Source organism: Eutrigla gurnardus (assembly GCF_963514095.1).
Source record: "Eutrigla gurnardus genome assembly, chromosome: 9".
NCBI lineage: Eukaryota > Metazoa > Chordata > Actinopteri > Perciformes > Triglidae > Eutrigla > Eutrigla gurnardus.
Window position 1 is genome coordinate 6,687,116 of NC_139923.1, and position 19,578 is coordinate 6,706,693.

Here is a 19,578-nt window from a genome sequence, read left to right on the forward strand (position 1 = left end):
AACATTGTGTGCTTAGTATATTGTCAGGAAATATTCTAAGTATTGTAGAAACTATGGTTTGCAGCATTGAGCTGAAGTGGGCAAAGAGCAGGATTTTATCAGTCACAGTTGTTGTTGTGGTGCATTGGAGGTTAAATCAATGGAGATTATGCTGTTTATGCTGAGCTGTGTGTGTGTGTGTGTGTGTGTGTGTGTGTGAAAGAGAGAGAGAGAGAGAGAGAGAGAGAGAGAGAGAGAGGTTGCAAGTGCATGTACTCTCTTTATGTTTGTATAAAGCCCCATTCATAAAGCCCCGGTCATGTTATATATCTATATGTTATATATACAAAAACCTTTTAGGGTGAGGACTTGGTTTAAGGTTAAGTTTAGGTTAAGCTTAGTCAAAGTCAGGAATAAGCTAGTAGCGGTTCTGGTTAGAGTTAGGTTAAGTCTCCAAGAAATGAATGGAAGTCAATGTAGTGTCCCCAGAAGTCATGAAAACATGATTGTGTGTGTGTTTTGGATGGGGTCGGGGTCAGGGGTGGGGGTTGGTGGGTGGTGGGTGGAGGGGGAGGGGGAGGGGGGCTACTGGAGGGCCAGTTCGGGGGCAGAAGGCTGTTTCTCTGAGTGCACACTGTAATCCTCTCTGTTTCCTTGGAGCCTGATCAGGATGAGAACAGCACTGCTGGTTGTCCTTCTGCTTCCTGCGCTGACAGTCACAGCACTGGCAACACCAGGTAAGAAAGCATTTCACTTACCTTGTTTTACCTCAGGACAGATAGTCACTATGGATGACGAAACATCCCAGCAGACTGATCAAAGACACATAAATGACACAGACTAACAGCCATACTGACCTTTGGACAAAAGGTACGCTGTTCACAAATCAGAGCCTTGCTGTAGCGTGACCGCCTGAGGTTTCTTGCCCCAGGTTTTGAAAGGCTTTCATAAAACACCACCTGGATTAAGGGATTTTCAAACTCACCAAGTAATCCCTGGATTGACATTACAGTTTTGTTTTTTTGTTTTTTCACAATTACATGTGTTTAAATGCTAACAGCCAAAAACAGTGTTGGAAGAAGTAGCACAAGGACGCCGTGTATGAGCCATCACAGCTACATATTCCTATCCCTTTTTTAGAAATATATTTGTTTCATTTATCACATAACTTCTGTCCTCAAGTGTCCTCACTTTTATATTTATTTTAACCCAAATGCTAGTTATTCATTATGTAACATCCGTACTTAGGTAATCGCACCAACATAGTTATTTGGATCCAAATTTGTTACATGACATCTGTATTTAAGTAAGGCCACTTCTGTAGGTATTTTGACCCAAACCACAACCTTTTCCTAAACCTAAGCCAGGGGACTACAGATGAAAACTAGCCTTCTGGCTAATTCTGGCTTTTTTAAACCATGTGTAACCATGTGTTTTATGAAATTGCACTGTCCCCTTTTAAATAAGCTAATACTAATACCTAACTACGTACTTTTGTTTGCTAGACTTTTGTCGGGAACTGCACAGACGTTATCCAAATAACCTTGCAAGATATCATGCAAACTGTTATATGAGAAAATGAGCATTATCCTGCACCCTAACTAACCATAACCCTCACATCCCATCATAGACAACCCTCACCCTTTCGTCCTACTTATCCGGGACCAGCGTCCTGCAAAATGTCCTAATCCCTCTTTTTTGTTCCTTCCTTGTGGTCTTGTCAGTGAATGTAAAATAAACATGAATTGTAACCTTGCACAAACAGTGGTGTGGTTCTTTAACACTCAAAGCACATGTGTTTATCTTCAGCAGGGAGCGTTGACCCTGTGGTCTCTCTGAAAAATGGCCGAATCCGAGGGGAATATATTACGGTGAAAGGCACAGAGAGGAGGGTGAAGCAGTACCTGGGAATCCCCTTTGCCCGGCCCCCTGTGGGGCCCCTTCGCTTGGCCGCTCCCCAGGATGCAGAGCCCTGGGAGGGGGAGAGAGATGGCACTCACCAGCCTCCAATGTAAGTCTTTGTGACGACTGAGTCAAAGGGACACAGAACATGACACTGTTTTCTCTCTGGATGAGACATCCTCCCTCCCTTTGTGTTTCAGGTGTATCCAGGATCTAGAAATAGTTGTAAATGTTTCTAGGAGCATGTCAATGCAGTACGACCCTCCAGAGCTTTCAGAGGACTGTCTTTATCTGAATGTCTACACTCCAGCTGATGCAACAAAAGGGGACAAACTTCCGGTGGGTTAAACAGACTATAAACAAGTCAGGCAAGACGGCAGAATCTAGTGTTAACGTCATCCAGTAAAGTATGCCCTACTGCACAAGGGGATGAAGGAACTTACCATGTATTATGTATTATTATGCTGAGTATAAAACTGTTTATTTTATAATGTCAAATGTGCAACAGGTTATTTTAGCTTGGATAGCTTGTTTGCTTGCTTGATCCTGATTCTGTTTATTGGAGGTCCCATATCGTAGAAAGCCAGATTTCCAGAGATGTGTCCAGGCTTGGTACAAAATGCTTAGTGTAATGGAAGACTAAGCAATGAGTCACTGTATCCTTGTGTGTCAGGTGATGGTGTGGATCCACGGAGGAGGTCTGGCAATGGGTGCAGCTTCTCAGTACGACGGCGCTCCTTTGGCTGCTTATGAGAACATATTAATGGTTATTATTCAGTATCGCCTTGGCATTCTGGGATTCCTGAGGTGAGGGATTATGATGCTCATCACATTTCTGTCTGGTTTTAAATTAACCATTTTTCCAGAATTGTCTCAGTGACATGATTCTCTAAGAATCGTGACCTTTTCTTTACCACAGCACTGGAGATGAGCAGGCTCGGGGCAACTGGGGTTTTTTGGATCAGCTAGCAGCCCTTCGGTGGGTGCAGGAAAATATTGCTGACTTTGGCGGCGATCCACAAACTGTCACAGTCGCCGGAGAATCCGCAGGAGGCATCAGTGCATCCATACTGGTAAAGAAAACGAACACTGGAAGAAAAGAGGAGATGTTCATAATACATTTACATATTTTTAACAAAAGCCAAATCAATGCTCATTTTTGAGTGTGTCTTGAATGTATTATTTAACATGTCCATGCATGTATGTGTCATTCATTATGAACAGACTCTGTCTCCACAAGCAAAAGGACTGTTCCAGAGGGCAATCTTTCAAAGTGGAGTAGCAACACTTGGGACCTACACTACAAGCCATCCTTTGGGTCATGCCAAGGTACTGTAATAAGTACACTGAGGAGCAGGATGGTTTGGTCTTGTTTGTTTGTTCAGCTCACTCGCAGAGGCGGGGCTTACCTCAATGAAGACACCAAGGTTTCATCAGTCATGGCTGAAATTGTCACTATTCCTGCTTTGTACATGTTGTCAAGTCCCAGATCTTCCAGAGGCGTCTGCAAATTTCACCAAGCTGTATTCATTGCATCTGGCACGACACACGTTGGCTGGTTTACTACAGCTGGATGAACCCAAAACACACGATTTAGTTGTGATTAAATTGCAATCAACAAAAGAAAGGATGCTGAAATAACTACATAATGAGGGTGATTGGTAAAAAGTCTGAAGTCATGCTTTGTTTGATCTAAAATGCTTTAAAATGCATTTTAAAATGCTTGTTTTCTGAATGGAGTCTGGATTGATGGGTGCTAGGCTATGCTAACATTGTAGCTGCTCCATCAGCAATCAAAATAACGTGATCTAGACATAAATACAGCAGCGACCTTGTTGTTTGTACCACAGATACTCTAGTGCAAGGCTATTCAATGATATTGTTCAGGGGTCACATTTCCAGAAAGCCAAGGGACCAGGGGAAGTATTAACACCTTTTTGTCTTGCAAACTCCAGATATTAAACACATTTTTCTTTAAAACATAGGCTAATAAAGATTTATGCTAACGTTTGCTTTAGTTTACTTTCTACAGTGCAGAATTTAAGGGGGAAATTCTATAGGCCTTTTGTGGAGCGAACCAAAGCTATGCTAACATCCTGTTAGCCAACAAAAATACATCATCTCTGCAGCTCTCTCTATATATCAAGTTACGAAGAGCTGACACTCGAGTCCTAAAACCCGTAAATTAGTCAGAATTTCTGCACTTCGGCCTCATGGCCTCCTCTTGAAGTCATTGTGTTTTTTTGTTGTGCTTTTATTTAGATGCCTGAAAAAGGTCTGATGTTAATTCAAGCTAAATACTTTATAACATACGTCAGTAAATACCCCAGCTATCGACCTCAACCACCATCAAGGACCTTTGTGCACTGGCCAAAAAGATATTCTCACCATTCATACCTATCTTATCTTTCACATGTGTACCAGCATAATAATGAAGGTTTTTCATTTTTTATTTTTTTATTTATTTGAGAATTGTTGCACCAGGATACATATGCTGATATATTTCTTCCTTATACCTAGATTGTTGCCAACCTTACTGGATGTGACCGCAGCAGCACACAGGAACTGGTCGAATGTATGCGGGGGAAAAGTAAAGACGAGCTAGTTGATGCAACCAAAAGGGTAAATGTGAAGATGTGCCAGCAGATGTGATGTAGAAGCATTCAGTTCAACTTGTAATGTGTGTTTTATTGGATTTCTTTCTGCTTTTACAGTGTAATTCAAGTTACATTTAGAGGCCAGAAACCTTTTGTTTGTGGTTTTTGATGAAGTTGTTCGGACTGAAAAAAATGACGCCAGACAGGCAAATCTTTGGTGACAAACTGTAACAACCTTAACTCTATGCTGAGGGGAATATAGGAAGTAAAATAACTCCTTTACTTGACCTTAGTGAAAAAAGGCTGCTCAAGCACTTTAAGTGACTCTCTGTAAAAGACGTGTTTCCAAATGGAAACCGCTGGATTAGCCTATTACAACAATAACAACAATAATAATATATATTTTTTAAATCATTTTATTTATATAGCACCTTTAAAAACATAGTTTACAAAGTGCTTTGGCGGACAAAGCAAATGTGAGATACAGGATGATACAATAAGAGAAAGCCAAACAGTGAGGACAAACAGCAGCAAGCAACACGGAATTAAAGTAAAATTTAAACGCTGATCAAACAATACAGAAAGATCAATCAATAAATACAAATAAATAGAATGCAATTGGAGCAAAATCCATTTAAATAGATAAATACAATTTGAAAAGTGAACCTAGATACTTGTAATTTATAAACTTGTAATTTTTGATTTTGTCAGGGTTCGGTATGAAATTCCATGGCTTAGTTAAGCCACCAGGTGGCAGCATTTGAATACTCCTGGTGAGTAAAACAGCCAGTGAAAGTAAATCAAGAGGGTTTTGTGTGTGTTCAGATGAGGATTTACCTGGGAGCCGTGGTGGACGGCGTGTTTCTGACCGATACAGCAGAGCAGCTCCTCAAGAGGAAGGAGTTGTTGAGGGTTCCTGTGATGATGGGAATAACCAACCACGAGTTTGGATGGATCCTGCCTCAGGTCACTTCTCAATGCTCAAGTTACTCCCAGTATTCACATAATACACTTCACACAGACAATTACTCCTATTGTTTATGTCAGTGTCACTTATTTTATTTCTTAAAGGAGCTGTGGTGTTTGCTTTCATCTTGAACTAACTGTGAAGCGTTTGTCTCCTGCTGATCACAGAGCTTCGCCCCTCCGGGATGGGAGAACGGCATGAACCGAGAGTCTGTGCTGGCAGTGGTGAACATGTTCAATCCTTCAGGGGTGAGCTCCAAGATGGCTGCTGCTGCTTGTTGATAATAATTGATTTATTTTAATAGTCCTGCCCCTTCCAGTGTTCCCCATTGGACCTTATTTCATAATAAATACGTACTGTAGCTTTTTTAATTTCATTTTAATTCCATTTTTCTTTTACATACACATAAGATCATTTATAAAGTCAGTGTGTCGTTTGTCATAGTATCATCATAACATCCGTCACCAACACGGATGTTAGCTTGTCTTGCTGATGGGTTTTATCCAGTGACTGTTTTATCAGCCAGGAAGAGAAAGAAGAAACGAGACTTGTTGTAAGTGTGAGTTATGTTACATCCTGGTACCGAACACAGGAGCTTCATGTATCTCCTGCTGTTGACCACCGTACATATTTATCCTGAAAAAAGGTCCCATACTGGTCCACTGGAAGACTAAGCCTCTCTATTACAGCTGGAGAGTTTTTAAAATATAATTTATTTCATGTCTTTATATCTTTAAATTCTTTCTTTTCATTTTTCTTCCTTCCTTTACCATCATTTATTTGACTATTCATTCATGATTATATATATATATATATATACAGTATATATATACTGTATATATATATATAAAAGCATGAATGAATAGTCAAATACATAAATAAATAAATATATACACACACACACACACACGCACACACACACACACACACACACACACATATACACATACACCCATGAAGCATGAATGAATCATTGAATATGTTGGTCATTCTACTTATGGATGGGAATTTGCTGCAGAAAAAGCCTCTGACTGACTGTCCACACGTCCTCCCGTCCCAGGCCTCTGCTGCCAACAGCCTCATCACTGACGAATACATGAAAGATGCTAAAACGCCGGAGGAGATCAGAGACGCGTTCACTGAAATCATGGGAGACCTGCTGATGACGCTGCCTGTCGTCAATGTGGCCGGATTCCACTCAGGTCAGAGAGAAAATAGATGGAGGACATCCTGTCAATGCTGCTGGTCTAGATTCTAGATCACTTGATGCTCTTTTAATGTCATTTAACCTGGCGTGAGGAAAGGAAAGTGAACAGCGATCGTTACCTGCAGGGATGCTGATCTTTGACCTTCCTTTCATCCTCTTCTTTGGTGTGTTTAGATGCCGGCGTTCCAGTTTACATGTATGAGTTTGTGTACCGCGCTGAGATACACCGAAGCAGCAGACCCGAGTTTGTGAAGGCGGATCATGCAGATGATGTCGGCTTCATGTTCGGTGGATGTTTTTGGAATGGACGTATCAAAATCATAGGTAGGTTATTAGGCCTCTGCTTACTATTATTATCATTATATAATATGTCTTATTTCATTGTCTTATCTCTAATCTCTTTTTCCTTGATTATCTTACTTTGTATCTTTCCTTTTCTCTCTTACATTGTATTCTGTGTTTTAATGCGTATCTATCTTATTGTCCCACGTCTCATAAATGACGATGAAGAGATGTTTCAAAAGGTTATTTGTAATATCATATATCTAATTGTGTGAGGCCAAGTCTAATGAATATCAGTCACGACCACTTAATGCTGGGGACTTTGTGAAGGAATGAATGTGACCGTATGGATTACATCAGGGTTCTGCAACCTTTTCCATATGAAGCGCTATTTTAAAATGTTCTTGTTAATCAGTGAGCCATATCAACATTAAGGTTAACATTGAGTATAATTATGACTTCAAAATTAAAGTCTCCAACAGATCTGTAATTTATTCTGTGGATATATGCAAAGTGGAGAGCAACATTTTTAAAAACCATTATTCTACCATTATCAGGACATCGTGATTATATACGAGAGCACTATACAAGAATATAAACATCTACATAGTTGAAATCATTAACCCACCGACCTTCCACCAATCTTGTTCATCAGTAATACAGTTAATACATTCTGGGAAGAAGGTAACAAGTACTAGCCAATCAGACCAGATGGAAACCTCTGGTTCTGTAAAGTGAAGCCAAACCTGAAGTGCCTTAGACAGTCATTCTCTCTGCTGCCCATCAGAGGGCGACTCATCTCTGATTATATAGAAGTCTATGAGAAAATGACCCTACTTCTGACTTGATTTATTATTACAACTGTTGGTTAAGCTACCAAGTGGCACGCATGTCTTCGGTTGCCTCCCCCGCAAGTACAGCATAAAAGCACTGATGTCACTTCAGGTCATGGTTCATGATTATCAGTATTTGCTTTTCTGCTCCTGTTCCCTCACCAGGCAACATTACCAAGGAGGATGAAAGAGTTTGTAGGACCATGATGGCATACTGGGGCAACTTTACCCGTTCTGGGTGAGTAAGAACAACAACATCCTTAAAGCTGCACTAATCACTACGTTAATATTAACAACAGTAAAAAGGCTTGCTTTCAGGGACAGAGAATTACATTTGAATCTGCAGTTCCCTATGGTAGCTAGGAACAGCCATGCTAGCATTTTTTTTTAAATGCTGTTTGAGATCACAAGCTTATTAATTTGTCATCTTGAAATAAAGAGGTTATTTTCTCTTAAAGAGAAGCTAAGTCCCGCCCCTTTCAGTGTCCCTCATGGGACTTTAATTCAGAAAAAATACGGATAACGGCGAGAGACAAATAATGTTTTAATCCCGTTTCAATTGAACCATGAATTCCACATATGATGTTGATCAGTTTAGAAGTACATATTTCAAGTCCAGGAAGTCTCAATTTGTTGTAGGTTTGTCTTCATATAATTTAGTTTAGTGTGAAACCGCTCAGTGAGCAATGTCTCTAGTCTCACACAACGTACGTCTGCAGACACTGATGCACACAAAATGTGTTTGCTAATGGAGAGAAGTCAGAATTCCACTGGTGTGTTCCTTTGAGTACACAGGATGTGCAAAATTAGCATTAGACAATAATGCAGTTGCTTTGGACACACACACACACACACACACACACACACATTCTCACAGCTGACAATGTGAAATCAGTAGCAAACACATGGTTTTCTTTGCTTCCCTCATGATAGTTGAGGTGTTTTTATATCTGTGCAGCTCTCCCAACGGTCCTGGCCTCGTCACTTGGCCTCAGTATGACAGGCAGAAGCAGGACTACATGGAGCTGGGACTGACGCAGGCGGTGAGGCAGAAACTGAAGAAGGACAGAGTCCATTTCGCTGCTGTAATCCTCCCTCAGAAGCTGGAACAGTTAGAGGTGGCAGCAGCAGCCAAAACCGGAAACTGATCTCTGCAAGCTGGCATCTTGTTTGTGTTGTTTTTTGCCCCCTCAACAAAACTGATGTAAAGTTAATTACCATTTAGACCCCTCTATCTCTATTTTAGGCTTGATTTAATGCCCTTCTTTTGCAAGTCTCTTAATTCCATGCACATGCCTATTTTTGACATGTTTTGTAAAATAGCAGTAATTAAAGGGAAGCCTTTTACCGCAATGAAACATTATGTGTCTGTCGTTATAGATGCAGTTTGAAATGAGTTTTAAAAGCTATAGTGGAAATCTTATATGCGAGTGTAACATTTCCCATCAAAGTAGAATTTTTAGGAGCAGATTTAGTGGCATCTGGTTGTGAGGTTGCAGATTGCAGGCAACTATGATGGCCTTCAGGTAGTTAAAACCAGGAATCAACCTCCGGCTCTGAAAAGCAAAGTCAAAGCTGAAGGTCGTTTTTCTCTGCTGACCATCAGAGGGCGACTCCTCTCTGATTGTATAGAAGTCTATAAGAAAATGGCCCTCCTTCTCTCTTCATGTATTATCTCAGTCAACATTGTAAACATGAGTTTATGGTCTCAATCTCTAGTTTCAAGTCTTCTTCAATCCAGCATCATGTTCATTGAGTAAATTATGGTCCATTTAGAGTCAAGTAGACAAGAAAGCAGGGGATGCTTTAGGGGCGGGGCTAATTGTGATTGACAAGTCGCTACTAATGCAGTTAGCAACTAAGATAACTTTAACACTTAGCTGTAAAATTGACCTTGAATTATGAAGCTAACTTTGTTAACAGCTTCACACCAGAATCCAGATGGATCCAGATCCAGTAAGGTTGCTGCTCGGGGTGTCACTCTGGGCCCTAGTTTCGTAGACCAGGCGCAGTCAGCTTTCAGCGCACCTGCGCCGCGCCGACGGGGTGTGTCCGCCTGGACTTTGCAAGTTTCGTGCACCGCGCAGGCTCGCGCAGGCACACCTCCCGTCTCGCCCACCGGCGCAAGTGGGAAAGAGGGAGGAGAAGAAGGCGTGAGTGGGAGACGAGGAGGAGACGAGGCGTGGACTGGGATTAACACAGCCGATTCAGATCTTCACCAATCAAATGAGCTCCTCTCCTCTCCTTTGGTTCAGTGTAAGATCCGTCACTTGACAACCCGATGACAGAAGCAGCGCCGGCGCTCCCAACACGCTCATCACGCGCTGTGCGCGCGTATCATAATAATAACAATGCCCATATTATAAAAAACAGGAGAGAGAGAGGGAGATGTTTTGGTCCGAGAGGCTGAGTTTCCGTTACGCGTGCCATCCGCCTTTGATCTGACGTCAGATGTGACGGGACAATCTATATAGATATAAATTCACGTGTTGATTCAATGAGTTGCATTAAATAGTGTTTGTTGTGATTATTTATTGCATTTAAATGTGCCTGGAACTGTGGAAACCTGCCTGTGAGGTCTTGGTGACGTGTGCGCACTGCGCTCCGTCAGCCAAACTTCCACTCCGCCAGCTGTAATTCGCATTGAATCAATGGACTTTATTTACGCCTTGCGCCTTACGCCGAAAGTAGACCAGGTCGGAGCTGGCGAGCTTTCAGCGCAGTCTCAGACTGCCACGAAACTTCCGCTACGCCAAGCTAAATCTGTGACGCCTCACCCTGCTGCGCCGCTACACCCATCTTGGCGCAGGCGATCTACCAAACTGCCAAACTGACGGTGCGCCACCCTGCGCCGCCCTGCGCTGGTCTACGAAACTAGGGCCCTCTGTCTCTTGTGTTCGTCAGATCCACCCGTCGCTCTGCCGCAGTCCAAATATGGTCACTTCCTTCACTGGTTGCAAGAATGTTAAATTCATGATGGCAACGACCAAAATGCCAATCTTAAGCCTTCAAATCCGTAGTCCAGAAACCAATGATGTCACAATGACTGTGTCAGTAAGTCTGCATTCATTTCTGCAGACTTTGCCTAAAGGAATTACCCACAATTCATAGAGTTGTGACGTGGAACACGGGATTCCCAGGGGAAGACAGAAAAGAGAAAAGATGATGGCACGCGGGTGTTCAGCCTGTCATAATAAATGAACATAGAAACATTTAGGATTTAAGATGCTTTTGTTTGTATTTAGACATCACATGATCTCGTCTACTTTCCGGACGAGACGCAGCTCATCTCCAACGAGGTCAATTAATCAAGCCCTTCAAATGCAGCGGTCACTGCTGAGCGATCACTTCCCTCATCATTGAGCATCATTTTAGAGCAGCCCTCTGCTAGTGGAGCAAGTACTGAAGGGCTCCTGTTGGAAGAGGTACAGCTGTGTTAGCAGGTAAGCAGTGGTGGGTTCTTCCATCAATAGTGCTTTATTATAAGGGCCCGAGCACCGACAACGTCGGGACCGGCGAGGCCCTACTGTATTTCATATGTTTATTATTCTTTTAAGAGTTCGACGTGCCTTTTGAAGTCCTCAGCATTAAAAAAAACTAGCAACAGGTAATGTCACTGATTTTGTGCCTTTTTCTGAGTAAAAAGCCCCCCCCCCCCTTTAGGTTGGGCATACATGAATGACATATTGTTTGCTAGATAGACCATGTAGAAATGTACAAAAAAGCCTCTTGTACCCAAAGTCAACAGGAAGTCATAAAAAAAAATGTAACCACCTGCTTATTTCACTAATTCCTCTCATTTCAGACTGCAGAGAGGACAACCAGAGCGGGAAGGGGAGGGGTCACACTAGGGGGACTCAGACAGGTGGCATGGACATGGCATGGCTCTGTGACTGAAATGCAGTTCCATTGGATAACACCAGATCATGAGTCATGAAACTTTCCACACCTGCCAATGACTTTATACGTTTTCTGATCTGCTCCACACTCCAAGCACCTCAGAGAGGTGTGAGGGAGATAGATGGAGGCAGCCACAGCACTGATAGGCACCTGCAACACTGCCAAGCGATCACAGGCACCCCAAGACCGCGTATGAGTGAGGGCTCGTCACATCATTTATGGCTGCAACATCAAGTTTGGGCACCCCTGCCAACTTCCATGATTTTCATTTATAAATAATTGGGTGTTTGGATCAGCAATTTCATTTTGATCTATCAAATAACTGATGGACACGGTAATATTTCAGTAGTGAAATGAGGTTTATTGGATTAACAGAAAATGTGCAATGTGCATCAAAACGAAATCAGACAGGTGCATAAATTTGGGCACCCCTAAAAAAATATGAAAAATCACATCAATATTTAGTAGAGCCTCCTTTTGCAAAAATACCAGCCTCTAGACACACAACATCTCCAGTTCAGATAGGTTTGATGGTTGCCGAGCCTGGACAGCCCGCTTCAAATCATCCCACAGTGATACACAATGATATTCAGGTCTGGGGACTGGGATGGCCATTCCACAACATTGTACTCGTTCCTCTGCATAAATAAGATTTTGATCAGTATTTTGGGTCGCTGTCTTGTTGAAATATGCAGCCCCGGCGTAACTTTAACTTGACGTTTTTCTCTAGAATCTGCTGACATTTAGTGGAATCCATGCGACCCTCAACTTTAACATTCCCAGTACCGGCAGTGGCCACACAGCCCCACAGCATGATGGAACCCCCATCATGCATTTCTGTGGGTAGCAAGTGTTTTTCTTGGAACGCTGTGTACTTTTGCCGCCATGCATAACGCCTCTTGTTATGATCAAATAACTCAATCTTTGTTTCATCACTCCACAGCACCTTATTCCAAAATGAAGCTGGCTTGTCCAAATGTGTGTTTGCATACCTCAAGCGACTCTGTTTGTGGCGTGTGTGCAGAAAAGGCTTCTTCCGCATCACAGCTGCTCCGTGTGTAAAGTGCGCTGAATTGCACAGTGACACCATCTGCAGCAAGATGATGTTGTAGGTGTTTGGAGGTGTCTGTGGGCTGTTTTTGACCGTTCTCAACATCCAGCCTTTGCCTCTCTGATATTTTACTTGGCCTGCCACACAGCATTAACAAGAACGGTCCTGTGGTCTAACATTTCCTCACTATGTTCCATAGTGAGGAACATAGGACACCGACAGCTTGAATCTCTTAAATCTTTGTTTGCAGGTCATTGGAGAGTAGTTTTGATGCCCCCATGTTGCCACTCTTCAGAGGAGAGTCAAAGAGAAGAACAACTTGCAATTGGCCACCTTAAGTACCTTTTCTCATGTTTGGATGCACCTGTCTGTGAAGTTCAAGGCTTAATGAGCTCACCAAACCAATTGTGCGTTCCAATGAATCAGTGCTTAGTAGTTACATGTATTCAAATCAACAAAATCACAAGGGTGCCCGCATTTTTGCACAGCCTATTTTTCACATCTAATTTAATGACTTAACTTGAGATTTAATTTTCTTTATATTGCTACACTAAAAATCTTTGTCTAAAAACAAAAAAAAAGTAAATAAAGAGTTTAAAAAAAAAAAAAAAAATGTAGTTACTTTTCACCGCTGTTGTACTATGCTATTTATGTAGTTATACTATGTTACTACTTTTCAACCTTCACTGCATCTCATGTCTGATATTAAACTATATAATATTAATATATATGTACAATATACAATAATCACAAAAAAAAAATCTTTGTCTAGAAAACAGTACTCAGCGTTTATTAGAAAATGAATGGCATACCTCACAGCAAGAGGGTCCTGGGTTCGATTCCCGGGTTGGCCTGGGTTCCTTCTGTGTGGAGTTTGCATGTTCTCCCCGTGTAAGCGTGGGTTCTCTCCGGGGATGGGGATAGGTTAATTGGTGATTCTAAATTGCCCATAGGTGTGAATGTGAGTGTGAATGGTTGTTTGTCTCTACATGTCGGCCCTGTGATAGACTGGCGTCCTGTCCAGGGTGTACCCTGCCTTCGCCCAATGACAGCTGGGATCGGCTCCAGCCCCCCCGTGACCCTGAATACAGGATGAGTGGTAGAACATGGATGCATGGCATACCACTGTGATCATTTTCTGTGATGAGTACATTATTATGCAGCCTCAGAGGGGTGCCTAAACTTTTTCATACCAATGTAGGTTTTAGAGCTGTCAAGGGGTGCTGTGGATTTCATGTCTGCTGATTGGCAGTGTCACCTGTGGCTCTGTGAAAAATAGAAAGACGTATCCTTGGTCTAACTAAAATAACACCTTCTTTAAACCACTGCAAGGCCTGAAATGAATGCTGGTTTTTCTCTCCTACCAAATCAACCCAAACTAAGCTCTAACAAAGCTACTGACCTGCTGCTGAGGAGGTCTTTACCAGTATTGGACCTGGTGGTTACAGCGCACCAACATGGCTGTGGGTAACACATGTGGCTACGTTACTTTTGGGACTGAACGTGACAACGGGCCTTAGGCCGTATGGGGCGGTTATGGCTATGACGGCAGTGTTCCAGGTGGATGGTTGCCGAGCTCGGCTGGTGCTTATGTAGGGGACAGCTGGAGCTCTGGATCTGGTAATGGTTATGATGTTGGTGCTGAAAACCTCTCGTTCAAGCTAGCAGCGTGGAAGAACTGTATTAACTCATACCCGGTACGACCCTGGAGAGCATGCTCCCCAAATATGTTTTGGTTTCCTCTTGTTCTTCGCAGAGGGAACAGATGGTGATGTAGGATGTAAAATAGCTTAGATTAATAATTTTCCTCCTGAGTTCAGACGAAGTCCCTCCAAGAGTCGCTTTCTGTCTACAGTCTTTCCTGTGGTCCCAGAAAAGACTGAAATTGTGGATAAAGTGCACTAAATGGCCATGTGTTAAGTGACTGAACGCTGGCATTCACTGGATTTTCGACAACCAGAAAAACAAAAGTCTTTCAGTTTGGGTTTTCTGTTCAGTTTTTTCTCTCACAGAGAACTGGAACAGGCCCCATGGGGTCTGGAAGGCTGTTAGCTCTTTGGTAGCGTCGCTCAGTGGGACCTGCCAATAACCTTTCTTGAGGTCAAAGGTTGTCACCCACTTTGCAGCGCCCAGACAGTCGATCAGCTCATCGATCCTTGGTGTCGGGTATGAGTCAAACTTGGAGACTGAATTGAGGTACCTGAAGTCAACACAGAACCTCAGGGTCCCATCCTTTTTAGGAACCAATAAGACTGGACTGCACCATTCGCTCTTGCTTGGCTCGACGATGCCCATGGTCTTCATCTCCTCCATCTCCTCCTTCAACGCAGCAAGGAGACGTTCAGGAATGCGGTAGCTCATGCGACGGGGAACTGCCCCCTCACACAGGGTGATGTGGTGGTCCACCAGCGTGGTGTGACCTGGCTTCTCCTGGAACGAGGCTGGATTGCAGAGACGATGGACATTAGCTTGCTGTGCAGGGGAGAGGTGACTGAGGTCGAATGCGCCCTCTGATGGTGACGGTAGGTACTGCTCCTCCACTTCATCCTCATCCTGCACACGCCGGATCATGAGCACATCAGCACTCGGGCTAGGTCTCTCACACTACTCCTTCAAAAGGTTGGTGTGCAGCACCCGTCTCAAACTCTTTTTCTCTGGCTTGGCAACTTCATATGTGGTGGACCCCAGCTTGCACATGACTTGAAAAGGGCCCTGCCACTTTGCCAGCAGCTTACTGTTTTCACTGGGTAGCATCACCAGCACCTTGTCTCCAACTTGGAAATTCCTAGCCTTGGCTTCCTGGTCGTAGTACGTCCTCTGTCGTTGTTGCACCTGTTCAAGGTTCTGCTGAGCCAGCTCCGCCATGCTCTTCAGCTTCTCCCTCATCCTCAGCATATAGGGGAGGCTATTCTGAATCTGGGGAACTTGCTCTTCTCCCATCCAGGACTCCTTCAACAGCGACAAGGGGCCACGTACATCACGTCCATAAAGCAGCTCAAACGGCAAATATCCAGTTGAGGCCTGTGGGACTTCACGATAGGAAAACAGAACATACGGGAGCCAGTTGTCCCAGTCAGTGCCAGTTTCATCCACAAACTTTCATCCACAGGGGCCGCGAGCACGGGAGTGTGACTTAACAAAATCTTTACAGTATCAAATGCTACATGGCATTCTGTGGTCCACACATAGTCTAGCTTAGTGCTGAGTAAGTTGGTTAGCGGAAAGGCAATACTGGAGAAGTTTCGGCAGTAACTCCTATAGTAGCCAGCCATTCCTAGGAACTGACGCAGCGCTTTACGTGTGGTCGGAACAGGGAAATCCCTAATGGCAACAATCTTCGCCTCAACAGGGTGCACTTGTCCCTGTCCAACTTGCTGCCCGAGGTCTCCCCCAAACCTCTGACATTGTTGCTCAGTAATGATCGTTCTTGTAATAACCGAATATCCAGAAGTATAACTTCATTTTAAACCCCACATGTGTCAGTACCTACTTCTACACGGCACTACAGATGACAATGAATTATGATTTATCATCAACTCAAATGGGAAGAATTACAGTGTTCCTCTTGAGCTGTAATAAACTCATTTCATTTAAATAAACATGACATGTTACATATCATCATACGTAACACTTAACAGTAATATCAGTAATACCTTCGGGTGGAATCAAAGTCAAAACAGACCAAATCATAACTTACACAGTATTTATTGTATTAAAAATACCAAATATAGTCACATTTCTGAATTATATATATGACATTATGATATTGTTTCTCATTAACATAAATATTTAGGTTTACTGTACATTTATTTCATAGTGCTATCCAGAGTTAAACAATAGACAAAGTGTACTTAGAGTTAACACTAACATACTAACATTTACCACAAGTGTCGTGAAATAGCTTCAGCTAAAATCACAACGATGCATACATCAGACGTTTCAAGCCTATCTATGTTTTTCTATCGGTCCCCATTCAAATCAACTTTAAATAAACTGTATTCTTTTTTTTTTTTTTTTTTATTATCTTTTTCTTTTAATGAACAAACAGTAAAATAATCAGACATTATGAAAAGTAAAAATAATAATAATAATAATAAAAATAGAAGAAAAAAAGTACAAATTCTAATAATTACATAAATACATACATTTAGAATTGTTTAAATTATCATATTTTAACCAGTTTCTTGTAATTTGTTTAATTATTGCTACTCTTATTATTAAAAACAAATATATATCATTCTTCTTGATGTTTTCTGGTAGTTTTCCAAGTAATAAAACTAAAGGGTTATTATTCACAGAGATAACAAAAATATTTTGGTATATCCTGTGTGCCGGTCGGGACGGTGTGCTCCTCGCCCTCTGGTGGGTGAGGCGGGGGCATCAGGGGCGACGGGGGGTGGAGGGGCAGGAGGAGGTCAGAATTGAACTCGCTGGGTGTTGGCCTCACTGAGGTACTGGTTGTGGTTGGGGGTCTGCCGTGGTGCTGGGTCCTCCTGGGATGACGGGTCTGCCCTGTGGAACAGAAAGACGGGATGAAAACCTCTGAACACAAACGTACAACCTTGACATTGTTACTGAAGTGTTGAATCTGGCCTCCAATGATGGAATGATATGATAAAGAATGAAATAATATTCAAGAACATTCCTTGAATAAATATAATCCACATATGTAAAGTTAACTTGATGTCACTACTGGTACTTCTGTAGTCGTAGTGAGGAGACGACTTACTTCACCCATCTGGTCCTGTAGTCCTGCATCCTGGTCATCTGGTCCTGTAGTCCTGCATCCTGGTCATCTGGTCCTGTAGTCCTCCATCCTGGTCATCTGGTCCTGTAGTCCTGCATCCTGGTCATATGGTCCTGTAGTCCTCTGTCCTGGTCATCTAGTCCTGTAGTCCTCTATCCTGGTCATCTGGTCCTGTAGTCCTGCATCCTGGTCATCTGGTCCTGTAGTCCTGCATCCTGGTCAACTGGTCCTGTAGTCCTGGTCATCTGGTCCTGTAGTCCTCCATCGATACCTAAGTCAAAGACACTTTAGACACACTAACTTTATGTCACTTCTGGTACTTGTAGTCCTTCTGAGGAGATGACTTACTTCCCCCACTGAAAGGGGACCGCGGTCTCCATCTTGTCCTGTAGTCCTCCGTCCTGGTCATCTGGTCCTGTAGTCCTGCATCCTGGTCATCTGGTCCTGTAGTCCTGCATCCTGGTCATCTGGTCCTGTAGTCATCCATCGATACCTAAGTCAAAGACACTTTAGACACACTAACTTTATGTCACTTCTGGTACTTGTAGTCCTTCTGAGGAGATGACTTACTTCCCCCACTGAAAGGGGACCGCGGTCTCCATCTTGTCCTGTAGTCCTGCATCCTGGTCATCTGGTCCTGTAGTCCTCTGTCCTGGTCATCTGGTCCTGTAGTCCTGCATCCTGGTCATCTAGTCCTGTAGTCCTCTGTCCTGGTCATCTGGTCCTGTAGTCCTCTGTCCTGGTCATCTGGTCCTGTAGTCCTGCATCCTGGTCATCTGGTCCTGTAGTCCTGCATCCTGGTCATCTGGTCCTGTAGTCCTCTATCCTGGTCATCTGGTCCTGTAGTCCTGCTTCCTGGTCATCTGGTCCTGTAGTCCTCCATCCTGGTCATCAGGTCCTGGTCCTGTAGTCCTCCATCGATACCTAAGTCAAAGACACTTTAGACACACTAACTTTATGTCACTTCTGGTACTTGTAGTCCTTCTGAGGAGATGACTTACTTCACCCACTGAAAGGGGACCGCGGTCTCCATCTTGTCCTGTAGTCCTCCATCCTGGTCATCTGGTCCTGCATCCTGGTCATCTGGTCCTGTAGTCCTCCATCCTGGTCATCTGGTCCTGTAGTCCTGCATCCTGGTCATCTAGTCCTGTAGTCCTGCATCCTGGTCATCTGGTCCTGTAGTCCTCCATCCTGGTCATCTGGTCCTGTAGTCCTGCATCCTGGTCATCTGGTCCTGTAGTCCTGCATCCTGGTCATCTGGTGCTGTAGTCCTGGTCAACTGGTCCTGTAGTCCTCTATCCTGGTCATCTGGTCCTGTAGTCCTCCATCCTGGTCATCTGGTCCTGGAGTCCTCCATCGATACCTAAGTCAAAGACACTTTAGACACACTAACTTTATGTCACTTCTGGTACTTGTAGTCCTTCTGAGGAGATGACTTACTTCACCCACTGAAAGGGGACCGCGGTCTCCATCTTGTCCTGTAGTCCTCCATCCTGGTCATCTGGTCCTGCATCCTGGTCATCTGGTCCTGTAGTCCTCTGTCCTGGTCATCTGGTCCTGTAGTTCTCTATCATGGTTATCTGGTCCTGTAGTCCTGCATCCTGGTCATCTGGTCCTGTAGTCCTGGTCATCTGGTCCTGTAGTCCTGCATCTTGGTCATCTGGTCCTGTAGTCCTCCATCGATACCTAAGTCAAAGACACTTTAGACACACTAACTTATGTCACTTCTGGTACTTGTAGTCGTTCTGAGGAGATGACTTACTTCACCCGCTGAAAGGGGACCGCGGTCTCCATCTGGTCCTGTAGTCCTGCATCCTGGTCATCTGGTCCTGTAGTCCTCCATCCTGGTCATCTGGTCCTGTAGTCCTGCATCCTGGTCATCTGGTCCTGTAGTCCTCCATCCTGGTCATCTGGTCCTGTAGTCCTGCATCCTGGTCATCTGGTCCTGTAGTCCTCCATCCTGGTCATCTGGTCCTGTAGTCCTGCATCCTGGTCATCTGGTCCTGGTCCTGTAGTCCTCCATCGATACCTAAGTCAAAGACACTTTAGACACACTAACTTTATGTCACTTCTGGTAATTGAAGTCGTTCTGAGGAGATGACTTACTTCACCC

The 19,578-nt window shown here is 43.5% G+C and overlaps 1 protein-coding gene across 2 annotated transcripts; it reads left to right on the forward strand.

Annotated features, from left to right (window-relative positions):
* Positions 1–578: 578 nt before the first annotated feature.
* ces3 (carboxylesterase 3) lies at positions 579–9,420 on the forward strand. Of its 2 annotated transcripts, none has more exons than XM_084016855.1 (13): positions 579–716; positions 1,789–1,990; positions 2,082–2,220; positions 2,555–2,688; positions 2,801–2,954; positions 3,106–3,210; positions 4,402–4,503; positions 5,304–5,444; positions 5,613–5,693; positions 6,506–6,647; positions 6,827–6,976; positions 7,933–8,005; positions 8,726–9,419. In XM_084016855.1, the coding sequence occupies exons 1-13, from the start codon at positions 650–652 to the stop codon at positions 8,913–8,915; spliced, it is 1,680 nt and encodes a 559-aa protein (XP_083872981.1). In that variant the 5' UTR covers positions 579–649; the 3' UTR covers positions 8,916–9,419. The 2 variants fall into 2 exon arrangements, with proteins under 2 accessions (XP_083872981.1, XP_083872982.1); XM_084016856.1 differs by having other exon boundaries at positions 639–716; positions 1,792–1,990; positions 8,726–9,420.
* Positions 9,421–19,578: the final 10,158 nt, after the last annotated feature.

Excerpts from the sequence above, each read along its gene's own strand:
- ces3 (XM_084016855.1), top strand. The coding sequence starts at position 650 with ATGAGAACAGCACTGCTGGTTGTCCTTCTGCTTCCTGCGCTGACAGTC. Across the intron at positions 2,221-2,554 it reads CAAAAGGGGACAAACTTCCG|GTGATGGTGTGGATCCACGG; the intron begins GTGGGTTAAACA and ends CTTGTGTGTCAG. Across the intron at positions 6,977-7,932 it reads TGGACGTATCAAAATCATAG|GCAACATTACCAAGGAGGAT; the intron begins GTAGGTTATTAG and ends TTCCCTCACCAG.